The sequence below is a fragment of the Suillus fuscotomentosus genome, assembly GCF_016647785.1.
Source record: "Suillus fuscotomentosus strain FC203 chromosome Unknown F5891scaffold_136, whole genome shotgun sequence".
Classification (NCBI taxonomy): Eukaryota; Fungi; Basidiomycota; class Agaricomycetes; order Boletales; family Suillaceae; genus Suillus; species Suillus fuscotomentosus.
In genome coordinates, this window is record NW_024539648.1 from 1,408 (window position 1) to 14,353 (window position 12,946).

At 46.6% G+C, this 12,946-nt stretch overlaps 5 protein-coding genes across 5 annotated transcripts; 4 read left to right on the top strand and 1 right to left on the bottom strand.

Moving 5' to 3' along the window:
- Positions 1 to 223: 223 nt before the first annotated feature.
- On the top strand, positions 224 to 3,157 carry F5891DRAFT_1131629 (uncharacterized protein; the record flags this gene model as incomplete). The annotated part of the gene is made up of 15 exons (XM_041364691.1): positions 224 to 353; positions 1,107 to 1,257; positions 1,306 to 1,348; positions 1,402 to 1,485; positions 1,541 to 1,573; positions 1,667 to 1,762; positions 1,814 to 1,872; positions 1,922 to 1,966; positions 2,152 to 2,242; positions 2,310 to 2,329; positions 2,359 to 2,563; positions 2,585 to 2,602; positions 2,725 to 2,757; positions 2,834 to 2,992; positions 3,056 to 3,157. 15 exons carry the CDS (start codon positions 224 to 226, stop codon positions 3,155 to 3,157), a joined length of 1,269 nt encoding a protein of 422 aa, XP_041217855.1.
- Positions 3,158 to 3,733: 576 nt separating this feature from the next.
- F5891DRAFT_964639 (uncharacterized protein) lies at positions 3,734 to 4,351 on the bottom strand (the record flags this gene model as incomplete). Its single annotated transcript, XM_041376112.1, has 1 exon — positions 3,734 to 4,351. One exon carries the CDS (start codon positions 4,349 to 4,351, stop codon positions 3,734 to 3,736), a length of 618 nt encoding a protein of 205 aa, XP_041217856.1.
- Positions 4,352 to 5,621: 1,270 nt separating this feature from the next.
- On the top strand, positions 5,622 to 6,883 carry F5891DRAFT_107882 (uncharacterized protein). Its single transcript, XM_041363412.1, has 5 exons — positions 5,622 to 5,838; positions 5,891 to 6,090; positions 6,139 to 6,231; positions 6,286 to 6,465; positions 6,525 to 6,883. Coding segments are annotated over exons 1-5 (783 nt in total). The 5' UTR covers positions 5,622 to 5,837; the 3' UTR covers positions 6,834 to 6,883.
- Positions 6,884 to 8,350: 1,467 nt separating this feature from the next.
- On the top strand, positions 8,351 to 9,997 carry F5891DRAFT_1212748 (uncharacterized protein; the record flags this gene model as incomplete). Its single annotated transcript, XM_041369237.1, has 9 exons — positions 8,351 to 8,408; positions 8,488 to 8,531; positions 8,592 to 8,738; positions 8,790 to 8,920; positions 8,985 to 9,076; positions 9,188 to 9,230; positions 9,281 to 9,289; positions 9,498 to 9,813; positions 9,878 to 9,997. 9 exons carry the CDS (start codon positions 8,351 to 8,353, stop codon positions 9,995 to 9,997), a joined length of 960 nt encoding a protein of 319 aa, XP_041217858.1.
- A 739-nt stretch (positions 9,998 to 10,736) lies between these two features.
- F5891DRAFT_1197933 (uncharacterized protein) lies at positions 10,737 to 12,748 on the top strand (the record flags this gene model as incomplete). The annotated part of the gene is made up of 5 exons (XM_041368568.1): positions 10,737 to 10,994; positions 11,112 to 11,357; positions 11,441 to 11,789; positions 11,838 to 11,998; positions 12,050 to 12,748. The coding sequence occupies 5 exons, from the start codon at positions 10,737 to 10,739 to the stop codon at positions 12,746 to 12,748; spliced, it is 1,713 nt and encodes a 570-aa protein (XP_041217859.1).
- Between the last annotated feature and the right edge of the window lie 198 nt (positions 12,749 to 12,946).

Here is a 12,946-nt window from a genome sequence, read left to right on the forward strand (position 1 = left end):
ACCATCATGTACGTATATATCATTTCATAAGGTGACCCCTTGTTGATGTCGAATATCGGTTGTTCTTCTCTCCTGCGCCGTCTGTGGGCTGCCAGCTCGCAGCATTATTTACTGAAAATGTCACTCGACGCTCGAGTTAGACTGGATGTCTGCCTGACTTATATCAGCGTTACAGTCGCCTATGCCTCTGCCATTGTGTCCACGAAGTTCGAGCGTCCCCATCATGGGTATAGCATCACTTTGCGTAAATCCTCATACGGTACATGAACTTGTTGAATTTGGCTTTGTTACTGGTGGACTGGAGGGCATGAAAATCACAGATTATGTTCCATATGGCTGGTACCGAGTAGGGAGTAAATATTGTTTGCTGTGACCCGTCTCGAGGAGAGTCCATACGCATGGTGGGAACGTCCTCCGGCAAAGTCTGACGGTACCCAATCGCAAATGGATATCACTTTTAAATTCTTCACGTCTTCTTTACTTCTGAGCTGGTTCAACGACGAATCACAGTCCGGTTGATATCTACCAGGGTCCAGCGTCGAGATTTCTGTCTCTGTCTGGCACCGCGGGCTCTCCTGCCGACATTTTGTGAGAGTGAACCGTGCCAATCATGAGATCGGGGTAAGCATTTAGCAAGTTATCTGTTGTAAGCTGTCAGTACTTCTGACAGTCTGTGCCTACTCTCATGCTGATCCAGTTGATCACCATCAACCCCTTCTCATCTTCTAACCACATCATTGTAGCTCGCGCGTACATTGAAGACTTCTCGTCTGCCTCGTGTCCTTGATTCGCCGAGAGCCTCGGAACTTTAATGCTAGTCGCCCTTAGTAACATCTTCAAGTTTCACACTTTCATCACATCTCACCAGATATTCAACTGAACTGGGAGCTTCTTATAGAAAATACTTGGATTCTTCAGGATGTCAACACCGCTCTGCATCACCGAATCTGAACCGTACAATTCGATAGTTGACCTTATCTTCCATCATGAACGGCAGAACCATTTTGATCTCCGCAGCTGCATCCTGATCCCCACTTGATGGTCAGAAGTCCCGAGGTCGCATCAGCAGCGTGGAGAGAGGCTCATTTGTCAGATTCGAAGGCAAGCCACCCAAGTATATAAATCTCGATCTTCAAAGATAAACCAACAATTCGACTTGGACCCAGCGGATATCGCTATCCATGCGCCATCGTTGCATGGTCGTAAGCTCACGGCTGCAGTGGCATTTGTAGCAGGAACTGGATTCACACTCCTCGGGTGCGTTCAGAAGTAACTCGATCGAAATCTTCTCATTTTGGGATCCAGGTATGACCAAGGTGTCATGTCGTCACTAATTACGGGCAATCAGGTCACGACGTATTCTATTGCTTGCATGGGAATATATATATCTCATTCTAAAAGTTTGAGGCTACCTTCCCTGAAGTCGTAGTGGAGGCTAGCCACCCCAATCATGCAACTCTTCACAGCTTCACAACTGCCATTTATGTATGTTTTCACTATCTGTACGCCACCTTTTGTGCTTATACAATGCAGGAAGTAGGGCTGTCTCTTCGGTGCTCTTTCCAATCTTTGGGTTGGAGATTAGCTCGGTCGCCGTAGAACAATTGCTTTACGAGGCAGTATAATGATGATCGGTAGGTGAATTATATCGCGTTAAGAACACCAGCTGAATTCCTCAGGGGCAATTCTGCAAACGACTGCATTTTCTTTTGCACACTTGATTTTTGCTCGTATCTTTACAGGCTGCGGAACTGGTCTGCTTGTCAGTCGTGCTTGTTATTGGCTCCAAAGTCCTGCTGAAACAAGTTTGTAGACATCGACAGTGCCAACATATCATGCGGAGCTCTCCCCTTCCGCAAAGAGGGGTCGAATGTATGCCATTCATATGCAATACGATGAATGACTGACAGAAATTTTCTAGGATTATGATGGAGGGGACTCTGATTGTGGCTGGAGCGGCCATTGCGTGAGCACGTTATTGGATTTATTTATCTTGTTAAATTGATTGCTGTCTTACAGCTATGTACACGAGCCGTTATTTCCATTCGTTCATTTTTCTGACGTGGTTCTTTAGTGGATTGATTTAGCACTGTATGTTTCAGCGTCACACCCAGGTTAGGCTTGACTGACCGATGAAAACGATCAAATCAGATTCTTCGTGAATTGGTCGTCTGCTCAGTGGAGAGTTCCGATATCACTGCAGTTAGTGTTTGAAATCATTGTGGTGACATGCATCGAATTTGTGAGTTCTCTCCCCCTGAAAATATGCATACTTGTACTAACGTATTCGATCTGGCACGCTACGTAAGCTTCCCGGGTCACCGAAATGGCGAGTTCTTGTCATGATCATAATCCTAGGTTGGTAAACCATGGTCGGAACGCAGAAGCGATGGCCGTTATATCTGCAATGGAAGACAAACCTCCCCCTGATCCAGAAGTTCAGCGCACCTACTATGGCATTCGTGAGGCTGTTGCTGTTGAAACATCTACTGGTCAAGGTTCACTACGTGAACTCATTACCGGGGGTCGCAGCCAGAACTTCAGACGAACAGTCATTGCTGTGGTATGTCAGATGATGCAGCAGCTGACCGGCATCAACCTCGTTACCTAGTGGGTATTCCAGCCCTATGATGTGACCCGTCGTGATCTAAAATGCGCTTTCAACAGTTACGCTGTACGCTATACCACCACGTGATCTACTGTGGCAATACTGATATCACGCAGACTATCTTATTCCAGCGTCTCGGTCTCTCTGATGTCAACGCGCGGATTACCGCTGCTGCCAATGGCACAGAATATTTTCTTGCCTCTTTTATTGCTTATTATGCGATAGACTATGCTGATTGGAGCCATCGGTCAATACCTTGTGATGCTGCTCTTGGCCATCTTAGGATATATCAACAATGGACCAGCGCAGATTGTGAGCGTAGTCCTGTTATTCGGCTTTAACGCATTTTTTGCTATTGGGTGGCTCGGAATGGCCTGGTTATACGTGAGTACAGCAACGGCAGTTTTAATCTTTTTTGATCTGATATTTTCTTTGTTTGATTTCCAGTGTGCCGAGCTTGCCGGGCTCAGAACCCGTGCACAAGCAAATGCACTAAGCACGGGTTTGTCACTCTCGTACGCCAAGATAATTTTAACTTACCGCATCTAAGTCATTCTTTCGGGAACTATTGTTCATGTCGCGTCAGGCAGAACCCGATATTCAACACCTGGGGTTAGGACGGCGAGCGGCGACAGGGAGTGTGTAGAACTGATGGCTGCCATCTACGACAAACCTCTCAAGCGTCAGGACTACTCAGGCATTGTCGACAAGGACAAAGCCAAGGAGGCTGCCGACAAAAGGCCGGAATCAAGCCTGTTGAGAATCCGAATGCGGATGACCCCAAGGCTGGCGCAGATGTCGGAAAGATTGTCAATCTTCTGGTATGAGACTCTTCCGCCCGTTGATGGCAAACCGTATGGTGGTGTCTGTCGTTGATGATGATGCAACGTGGTGTTAATCCGTTTGCAGATCTTAGTCGCTCACCACGTAGAGCTCGTGCTCCTGGCACTTATGACGGAAGTTAGAATATCTATGTTTGGGAGCGAGCGTCAAGGTCAAGGGTGTTGCATAAGCATAAGTTGATAACAGTCGATTAGCGGTTTGTTTACATATGCATATTTCCCAAGGATGACACCACTAACTTAGGAGTAAAAATGAACATATTGCGATGATGATTAAGTACAGTTACAATTCGTCACGAATATCTTTTCCGTGAACCCGCACTCTGTATAAGCAAGTCTCTATTGCACCCCAATTCCCCCGTATCTCGACAACAATCAGTCCAAAATCAAAACCCGACCGAAGAATGTCCTGGTAGACAGGAAATGTTTGAACCGGCGACTCGTGATCAAAGGGGCTGTATTCCACATGCACAAGCTTGATGAAAGAGCCACTGGGATTCTGCCTTCGGGATGCTTCAATGACCGCGTGGGGAGGTCCATCGTCCACACCTAGATTAACAGGTCTGTAACGCTGAAGATTTTCAGCGTGTTCAATGAAGCCCCAAATAACAATGTCCCGGGGTGCATCCAGCAGGGAACTGCTAGACTGAGTAAGATGTTCGATTGAAACATGAGTAATGATCACAGGGCTCTTAAACCCAATTCCTAGATGACCCCTCGATTGGGGTAGTCTCCAACAGCTTTCTGGAAGATCCGCAGTCAACGCTAGGTTGGGAGAATTGCTTTTGTGCTGGTCTGCTGTCTGACGCCATACATGCCAGGATGATGGGGTAATGTCAAACTTGGAAGTAAGAAGCGGTACATAGAAGGCTCCAGAGCTGACCAGTGCGAAGTCCTGCATCAAAACCAAATTGGCAGATGACACACCAACAGGAATTTGATTGCGTGCAGCCGTTTGAAGATGTTCCAGTCGAGCAAGAATCACGTCATGGTCTGCATCGCTGCTCCTGGCGCCAAAAAGACTGCCATTCCAGTTGAACGATACAACAAGCAGGCCTAGTGTTACGGCCTTGAGAAGCTGAGAGATAAGAAATTCCGCGATGTATCGCATAGCTGAAGTCATTGGAAAAGATGGGCACCTGTGACACAGGGTGATGATTTATTTAGATTATACATTGGACATCAATGAGACTCAACTTACCCTTGCTCAGTTATCGAGTCACATGCTCCTTTTTCTAATTGTTGCATTTCCTCGGGGCCTGTCAATTGATGTGATCGTCACGGCTCATTCCCTTGCAGGTAATTGGCTTACTTACTGGCGTTGAACCAGGGACTCCCTTCATCCACGAATGATTGTTCTTCAAGACGGCTCTTGGCTTCTAAAGGCTTGAGTTTGCGTCCAAATTTCCGAGGGTGCATAATAGTTGTGGAATAACCTGTTTGATAGGTCCGTAGCATTTATACCTAGGATTTTTTGTTTTCTTTGATAGAGACAAAGAACATTGCCTGCGATTATGGCAACAGTTACAAAGGTAGTCGATACAAACGTAATTCCGACAGTCACCTTGCTTGCAAGGTCATATGCCAACCCACGAATCGTCCAACAACGGCATTTTCCGCATTCATAGTCCTCGCTCATACATTTGCTACGATTAATATTGTGACCAGTCTCTGTCCTTCCAAAATACCTTTTCGAATGTGCTCGTTCCCTTTCGTCTTTCCAATTAAAAACAAAAGCAAGGTCAGTCTTGCCCTGTCATCTGCCACCCGACCTTTACGATTTCGATAAACCCAGAAGGAATATCACGACTGACGACATCATCCTCATGCCAGCGTCTTTGATAGAGCGAGATAGAGCGGCCAGGACGGATTACGGAGATAACCGCCTCGGCCATGCTGGCTTCAACAGGGGCAGGCGGACTGGTTGATGCGGTCGGTAGGAATAAGAAGCCCATAGCAGCTCGAATGGCATCTCGCAAACATATTCAGCACAAGAACGAACACGCTGCAGACTCACTTTTGGATAATTTTTGAAAGGTGGGGACGGCTCGAATTCGATGACGATTCCCTTTTATTTTTCAACATACCTTGCGCTATGATGAGGAGATGAATGGGTATGAAAACAACGACATTACCTGGAGCCAAAAGGTGCGTGGCTTTACTGATATATCTGTACAGTTCGTATTTCAAAGTAATTCCATGATAGGGACGAAAGCACAGCGCCCAAGTCACAATCTGTGACTGCCTGCATGTGCATCACCCGTTCTCTCGGTTTATTTCGCCCGGAAAAAGGTAGGGTTGCTGGAAAGATCCAGTAGGACCAGTACCCACGAGTAACTTTCCATTATAAATCTTTCTACCCTTCTTTGAACTCACCATCGATAGCAAGTGAGTGACACTCTTCCTTTCTCCCCTCCCCTGCTGATCTGGTCTTCGTAAGTGGTCTCCACTGGAATGAAGCCCGCTCCCTTGGGCAGTGCACACAGGATGCAACATCAGGGTAACGAATCAGCTGCCGGTGACGGCCACCGCACCATACCACGACCGACGCCTGCGGAATTTCACAAGTTAGTATCTGGTCCCCAAGAAAACATCATCCGTGCAATGGACGTAAGTCAGCCTGTCTTCGAAGAAATCAAGGTAAATAGTGATTGCGCATTATCGTGCATTGCTTATCTTCGATAACAGAAAATTCTCCGCGATCAAGCAGTCATGATGCTTGATTGCGAGAGGTTCATACACGAGCAAGTCCCAGACATCTGGGCAATATATTTGGACTGGGTAAGCTATTATTTTTTTACCAGTAAGTTATATGGACTATCTAAACCTCCTCAGGCTCGCGAGGAACTGGCATCATTTCTATCCAAGTACACCGATGCACAGTGGCCTGTCGAGCTCTACATCGAACATTACTTATCCAAGAAAACGTATGCCAAGCGTCACGCCTTCAGAGCCAAGATAACGAAGTTAAGGCCTGCCCCACAAACTGCTCGTGTTAAGAGCTCTGTCTCAGAGGTAAAGTACCTGCGCCCATACTGCTAATGAATACCGCCGCTTATCCTTTTGCGCCATAGCGTGGTGCGAGCTTGCCACCCGCTCCCGGCGGTCCACCTCCACCTTACGAAGATCACGACTTTGTACAACCTCATGTGGCGAATGACGATAATGTTACTGTCGAGAACTTTCTCAAGACTGTTAACCCTGACATTAGCCACTTCCTCCCCGCGTTTGAGGAATTAGGGATCAGCAGCGAAGCGGACCTGGTTGTTGTGAGGTCGTGGGCTTCTGGTGTGAGAAAGGATTTTTTCGAGAGAGAATTGATGGGGAAGATGAGCGCTCTCCAGATCCAGGCTTTGAATATCAAACTTGGGGAGATGAATTAGCGACCATCCCAAATTTATGATGATCTTTTAGTCTTAAGCTTCACACTTATTTTTTCGTCCAAATCGAGTTCTATTTGCATTTTGTGGGTGACTCTATGTTGCCAATCGGCAACATTCTCTCCCTTACGACGTTGGGAATCAAAAGATTCTTTGATCTCGGAAAGGCGTGGTGGGTCATGGCGAGAGATCGTAGTGTTACTTCTCTCACACATTACCGACACTGGGGGGTCTCACAACAGGGGATGTTTATACAGATGCTGTTTAAAATGCCGCTGCGATCAATAATTGTCGATATATACAGAGTATTGGTAGAATTATTATCGCGGTCATCGACATTGTATTCGTGACTTGTCGGACATGGCAGAATTGTCCATTTTAGAACAAGACCTTCTCCATACTGTTCTTTTCAGATATAACTGATCTGGGCGCCTTTGGTTTTGGGCTAATCGACAGATGAAATGAAAATCATGGCGTCACGAAGAAATCCCTATAAACTTACCGTCGACTCACACTACAGCAAAAACATCGTTGTGCTGACAGCATGATAACCGCTATCCAAGCCAAAAGCACCGCCGCCAGTACCATCCACAAGCCATTGCCAAAGCTTACAGCGAAGTCGCATCCAGGGAAGAGGGAGTTGACGTTGTTTTTGACACCGACAACCAGAGCAACGTTTGCAGCAAAAACAGCAGTCGAGACAACTGCTGTTATTGTGGCGACTATGAGTCCGATTGTTGTGATTGAGTGTGAGCGAAGTAAAAGAGACAACACCAAGGCGATGGTCGAGAGTGCTGCTTGATAATTGGTAAAGATAACCCGACCAAGAGAAAGAGGAATGCAGCGAGAAATAATATGAAGCAGGCCAGACGGACAGTGTGCTGCTGCAGTAGCCGTAGAAGCTTTTGAGACTTGGCTAGATGGCCGTGTAACTACTGTAGGACACCCTCCATGCTTGATGTTACCAGCGACTGGGTTGAGAAGGATGGATGCAATGCATTGCTATGTAGTATCTTGCGTGGCTTTGGAGCTGTAGGCGAGACAGCCTGGAAATATACATAGCTTTGTTACATGATGATGCTCGCAAGGTCTCGCGTACCCAGGCTGTAGGAGCTCGTGAGAGTCCAATTTCAAACCCACTCGCAGTACTCTGAAAATACAAGAGAGCCATTGTCGGTGATGAATAGAATATTATATCTGATAAAGTGAGTTGCTGAGTCGACAAGCATGGTAGCTAAAACTTGAAGCTTGAAGTACAGCAGCAGTGAAGTTACTGGGCTGAACCAATTCAGCATATAGTCCGCCGGTCATTCCCACATAACAGTCATGCTAGCGGAGAGCTAATTTGTATTATGGTAAATACAAAGGTAATTCCGACAGTGAACAATAGGTACACCAATATTTGTAACAGCCTAATTCTCCGCTAGAATTCATGGCATCCAAAGCAGTAGTACATTCCCCTTCAAACTCCAGTGCTCCACCACTCCTTGTACAGACATAGCGGTGGGCCGGTGGCGTTGATGTCTGTGCTTGCATGTGGTGCAAACCGCGCAGGAGAGGCTGTCGAGCTCTATATCAGTAGGTATTCGTGACTTTATCGTCCGCGACGTGTTTCGTCCTGAAAAATATGAGTGCTGATCTGATCAGCTCCACACAGTTCTCAAAGTCGCTGCAGACTTCGACAATCTGCTGGATATTGTGGTAGGCAGTGAGCTCCACTGAGATGCGATCTTGCGTATCTGGAGCTCAAAATCCACCTAGGTCACGAATCCGAGGACCGTTGGGAGCGCCACTAAGGATGGCAGTGTTACGAATGCGAGAGCTCGGACTATGCATAAGCAAGGAGCGCCTGCTCGTGCGCCTGCCACCGAATTCGACCCACTTGCCAATCACCCAGCAGCATCTAAAGTAGTGAAAACCATTTCCCATCCTCGGGGTTGATCTGTCCCTTCTACGCAGGTGATGGCCCAGCAACAACCGAGCCGGAAGCCAAGCTCGACATTCCAGCCTCGCGAGCGGGAGATCATTGGTACCACGTACACTTGGAGTAGTCCGAACAGTGAATTCAACCAAAGGAAGGCAAGCCTGGTGTGCGTCTTTTCTACTTGTTCTCTTTTACAATGGTCTGATGAACACTTCAGAATGCATTCGAAGGACCCGTTTGCAGATCCAAGCCCGCGTGCTCTGGGCTACCATCTCTGCCCCCTTCAACAGCCTGCTGACCTTGCATCGCCCATTGTTCACGGGTATGTGCTGTATTTTCTGCACTAGCTTTGAAATAATGATCCTGTCAGTGCTCTCGACCCCCGATCACCACGAGATGAAAGCATGATAGCTCCTGCTGATGGTTGAACCAGTGGCGGTACCACTACCCGCTCTGCATGAAGCCATGCTTATCCAGTGAGTTGTGCGTTAATCTTTCTCAACGTATCTTTGTCCTTGCTTATCAGCTCCGTTCGGTAAGTCTCTTTAGGCTACACCTCGAGCGACGGGGCCAGTACTGGGTGCATCCAGAGCAGAGACATACCCATCAACACGAAGTTTGTCCAGATCAGTATTTGCACGAAGTCCTACGTCTAACCTAACCTTACAGCGAGCGTCTCCCCTTGATCATTCGCCCGAGTCGCCCTTCTATATATGCCTCCCATCAGGACCACATTTTTGCAGCCCAACCCAGAAACACAATCTTAACATGCCTTCGGTGCCAGCCACCCCACTCCACAGCGAGCCCAACTTGCTCGCCTCGATGGCATTGGCTCCGCACATACTTATTCATATGTGTCAGTGTCCGGACCGTATGCTGGCTGGTGCCAAATGCTTCGTGAGTTCGCGTATTCAAGCTGCAATGGATATTGACCTTTGCAACTTGGCTAAGCTGGAAGCAGTTATGTCGGTTGTGGAAATGGCCGGTAGCGCCCCTGAAGGATGTGAAATGTGGGTTAGGGAAGGTCCCGCCGTGAAGAGAGGTTGGAGGAGACAGAAGGTGACTGGAGTAGTTAGGATAGTTAGGATCGCCATCCGCATAGTTGAAATCGCCATCCACACAGATGTGGATCGACATCCGCATAGTTGGGATCGCCATCCGCACAGATGTGGATCGACATCCGTTATTAGTCAAATTTGCATCCACACAGTTGGGATTGCCTTCCGCACAACTGTGGATCTGAATTAACTGATTCCCGCTACAGCAGTATACATAACTCGGAAAAGCAGGCTCTGCTGCGAGTGGCCGTGTTATTCATGATTAGTAACATTATTTTAAATCCTTCTCCTGACCACACTTAAAATACTAATAAGATTTAACTGATGTTATGACACAAAATTCTCTCCTGAAAGCATTTTAAATCCAAACAAACTTTTGATTCACAGTAAGATTAATATTTGTAACCGCAAGAAAGTTAATGTATTCCACTGCTTGGTATATAAAATAATAGTGTCATAAAAAGTCTACTTGAATCTTGAACGAAGGTAAACAAAAGTGAGGTACAAAATGATGATCTAAGCTTGATTACTACATTGAATATTGTCTGAAGTATAATAAAAACTTCATCCAAGATATCTAGGCAACAAAAACATTGGCAAAAGGGTAAAAAAAACATCAACTTTTACAGTTCAACAAATGTTGACAAAAGTTATTCAAAACTTCATTTGCTATCACACCACAAAGTCAAAGCTTTGTCTAGATTTGTACTGGAAGAAAATTGTTCAAATTGTTAAACTACGTGTTGAGACAATATTGTGGATGAACAGTGAAGTAAGATTTAACTAAGATCAATCTTTTGCATCATGCAAAAGTAGATAGAAAGTTCAAATTTTGACCAGCATTTTGCAGGCAATAGAATCATGAAATTTATTTAAACCTTTTCTAGGGTTTTGTCAATATTTTTCATACCGAAAAAGTCTTTCATGCTTCCAGTGCTTGCGCTGTTGGACGACATGACAGCTCGGTGGGACACGATCAAGGCTGTTTGCGAGCTGACGTCACAACCATACTCACCTCAAAGCACCATCGGAAAAACCATCGATAGCAAGGCATATCTTCTCTTGAGGTGTCAGCCTTGGAGGCGATTTGTTTTACTGCTATCCCTCACCAACGGGTACCGTGAACTGCAAGTACACATGTATGACCACTCAGGTGGTGTTGTAACGCCTGGTATCAATATCGTCAGTGATCCAAACTTTTACCTTCACATCTTATCCTGTCTTGTCTTCGGCAATCCTGAGTGCCTTTGATACAATCCTTCGATCCTCATCTTTACGAAAACACTTCGGCCTGCCCAGCTCGAAATTCCATCAGCTTTTTCTCGCCCAACGACAAACAAACCACCTACTCTAGATCAAGCACGCAAATCCTTAGTCGAATCTCCAATGGACGAGGTTTTCCAGGGTGGGAGTACTGCTCCCCCTCAGATTGAGAGCGCTGTCCCCACAATGTCTAATGCACCAGCGAGTGCCTCCACAACCAAAGCTACAGTAACTCCCGACCCCCCCCCCCCCCCGAGACAGAAATCCCCACAGATCCTCTTTGTACGCATCCCTCACAGTCGATCAGAAAGATATTAGTCAACAACCACACATACGACATCCTTGAACTCATCTTTTCTAGCCAGGGGCTTGTTGGGCGCGGCACAGTCTGTTATTTGGCCAGGAGGGGCAATGAAGAATACATAATCAAGGACCATTGGGTCCTTGGGGATAAAAATGTCGCCTTGAATGAAGTTACGATGCTTCAGGCCATGCAAGGAGTCCGTGGTGTTCCTCAACTAATTGAACATTGGCTTGTTGAGATTGGGCCTCAAGAGGTTGATGAAACGATGAGTTATCATGGCAAGATTTGGCAGAGTATCAAAGGTACCTCACGCACACATGTTCGTTTGGTCTTGAAGCCCAGTGCACGACCTTTACACATGTTCCGGACGAAAGTAGAGTTGATTAGTGCGATTCGGGACATCGTTAAAAGTAAGTGTAGTCTCTGCTCACTCTTCCTTTTGCTGACTTGTTTTTCAGTTCAACAGATAGCTGTTGAAGAATGTGGAATTCTCCACCGAGACTGCAGTCTCAACAACTCCATGATCGAGGACGATGGTCATGGATCCCATGGAACATTAATCGATTGGGAGTTCGCTGTGCGTATTCTTACAGGCCAAAAATATGCTATCGGGGGGACGGTCAGTACACATTTACCTATGTAGACTCAATATGCTGATGTTGACTGTCAGGGAACGGCATCTTTCATGTCCCGTTCGCTCCTGTTCCAGCTCTCTGAAGCTGTTGGCGGTACTGCGATGTCTCAAAATAGTTGGAAGCATGCCTCACATTCCCGTGTACAAGCACCTCCTCTTATCATGCACGGCTGTCAGGACGATCTCGAGTCAGTATTTTACGTCTTCATTTGGATCTGTATTGGGTACAGGGGTCCACTTGGTGTGAAACGTGTTCTTGGGCCTCGGAAGCCATCAGAAGGGGATTGGCTACTGCATCTGTGGTCCACCGACTCCTTCAAGGAGAATGGTAACGAGAAGACCTCATTCTTTTTCCATCCGCATGCACACAAATTCAGGGAGCAATTCCACTCCTACTTCCATGACCTACTTCCACTTGCGGAGGAGTGGTACAAATTAATTAGGAGTAAAGGACCATCACATTCAGTGACATTTAAAGAAGTCATCGATCTTTTGACTAAGCACCTCAACATCCTTCCAAAGGATGAGCCTTCCCCAGAGCTTCTATTCGCGCGGAAGGTCATTGATGCACTCCCTGGTGGACTCCCTGATGCCCTCCCTGGTGGAAAGAGAAAGGAGGTGTCCGAAGTGGTTGATAATGATTTACTGGTCATGGAACATGACATGGCATTTGGGGGTCGGGTTCTTTGGACGATGGAAACCTTGCCCCAGCCAAAGCGGATGAGAACCGGCTAGTATGTCTACTATATGTACAATCTCAGCTCACATTCGAACTCATTGATGTGACTGGCTGCTACTATTACAATAGATGCATATACTTGAACTTTGTTAGCCGAACAGTTTTCTCAGGCAGTTTGAGTCCCGATTATGTTATGCGTATCATTAAACTCACCCATTCATCTTCAACGACGAAAGATGACTCAGACCGACTTT

Excerpts from the sequence above, each read along its gene's own strand:
- F5891DRAFT_107882 (XM_041363412.1), top strand. Across the intron at positions 6,091-6,138 it reads CTGTCTTCGAAGAAATCAAG|AAAATTCTCCGCGATCAAGC; the intron begins GTAAATAGTGAT and ends CTTCGATAACAG. Across the intron at positions 6,466-6,524 it reads TTAAGAGCTCTGTCTCAGAG|CGTGGTGCGAGCTTGCCACC; the intron begins GTAAAGTACCTG and ends TTTGCGCCATAG.